At 63.4% G+C, this 1,305-nt stretch overlaps 1 protein-coding gene across 1 annotated transcript in view; it reads right to left on the bottom strand.

Moving 5' to 3' along the window:
* The window catches only part of LLGL2 (lethal giant larvae homolog 2 (Drosophila)), a 27,732-nt gene that overhangs the window by 4,770 nt on the left and 21,657 nt on the right, over nucleotides 1–1,305 (bottom strand). The window contains exons 12-15 of the mRNA XM_010856501.1: nucleotides 1,182–1,286; nucleotides 908–1,061; nucleotides 714–818; nucleotides 3–100 (exon numbers count right to left, since the gene is read on the bottom strand). Coding sequence (XP_010854803.1) covers nucleotides 3–100; nucleotides 714–818; nucleotides 908–1,061; nucleotides 1,182–1,286 — 462 coding nt within the window. The remainder of the gene's footprint in view (nucleotides 1–2; nucleotides 101–713; nucleotides 819–907; nucleotides 1,062–1,181; nucleotides 1,287–1,305) is intronic.

The raw sequence follows: 1,305 nt of genomic DNA, 5'->3' as shown, positions 1-1,305 counted from the left end.
GGCCCTTCCAGCGGTAGCCCTCCTGGTCCCGCAGCAGGTCGGCCTCCACCTGCTCCACTGCGTGCTCCGCCTCCTCGTCATTCAGCTCCAGCACGAGCACCTGGGCGGATGGCAGATGGGCTGAGCCAGCCCGGCTCCAAGGGACAGCTGGGCCCGAGGACCCCGATGGCAGGGCACCCAAGACACACACCAAGGCCCAGGGTCACAAGTGCCCAACTTCTGGCCCTTAATTCTGGCTTCTGGAGAAGTCACCATCCCAAAGGCCTCCTTCTAATGGGATCTGGGAACTCCTATTCACTGGGAAAAGTCAAGGGCAGGTGATGTTCCTGTCGACACCATCAGTGGGCACTCAGGAGACTAGCTCCTGGCTCAGTGTGTGCATGCTAAGTCACTTCAGTTGTGTCTGACTCTTTAGACCCCATGGACTGTAGCCCACCAGGGTCCTTTGTCCATGGGGATTCTCCAGGCAAGAATACTGGCATGGGTTGCCATGCCCTCCTCCAGGGGATCTTCCCGACCCAGGGATCGAACCTGGTCTCATGCCTCCTGCATGGGCAGACGGGTTTTTTTTAACCACCGAGTCACCTGGGAAGCCCAGGCTCCTGGCCCTGCTGTCCCCAACACCCCCACACAAAGCTGAGAAGGAAGCTCCTGGCCCTGGACCCTCTGACCACTCCTCCCCGCTGCTCCCCACGCCCAGCCCGGCATGCTACCTGCCCTGCTGTGCCAGCCACAGCCAGGTAGCCACTGTATTTGCAGAGGAAAATCTTCTGGATGCCCAGCCGAGGATCGTCACTATAGGGGTCAAAGGAGCCCACCTGCCAAGGGAGAGGAGGCCCGTGAGTGGCCTTCAGCTCTGGGCCTGACCCGCCCCCACACTCTCTGGTGCCCAAGCTCAGGGCCTCACCTTGCGGAGGGGTGGCCACTCTTCCTCGCCCTGGGCACTGAGGCTCTCGTTGGGTTCTGTGTCGGTGAGGAACACCCGCACGGTGCTGAGTTTGTAGAGCAGCCGCAGGCAGACGCCCGAGGCGTCCCAGAACCGCACCGTGCCATCCTCATGCCTGTGGGCGGAATCCGCCTGCCGCCCGTCAGAGGGCTGCCGGGCCGGCACGCAGCCCTCTAGGCTCTGCTCCCACCCCGCACGTCCCATCTGGCATAAGAGTGCCATTGGCATCACCTACCCTGTTAGCAGCAGGTCCCTCTGCGGCGGGGCCGGGGCCAGGCTGGTGCCGCCGTCAATGGGCCACTCCTGGAGGAGATGATGAAGTTCACGGGCGGGGCGGAGCCTGCGGTGGGGCGGGGGTG

This window comes from Bison bison, unplaced genomic scaffold, assembly GCF_000754665.1.
Source record: "Bison bison bison isolate TAMUID 2011002044 unplaced genomic scaffold, Bison_UMD1.0 scf7180017864371, whole genome shotgun sequence".
Taxonomy (NCBI): domain Eukaryota; kingdom Metazoa; phylum Chordata; class Mammalia; order Artiodactyla; family Bovidae; genus Bison; species Bison bison.
The sequence above is the reverse complement of the archived record's forward strand: the minus strand, read 5'-3'. Positions and strand labels throughout refer to the sequence as shown.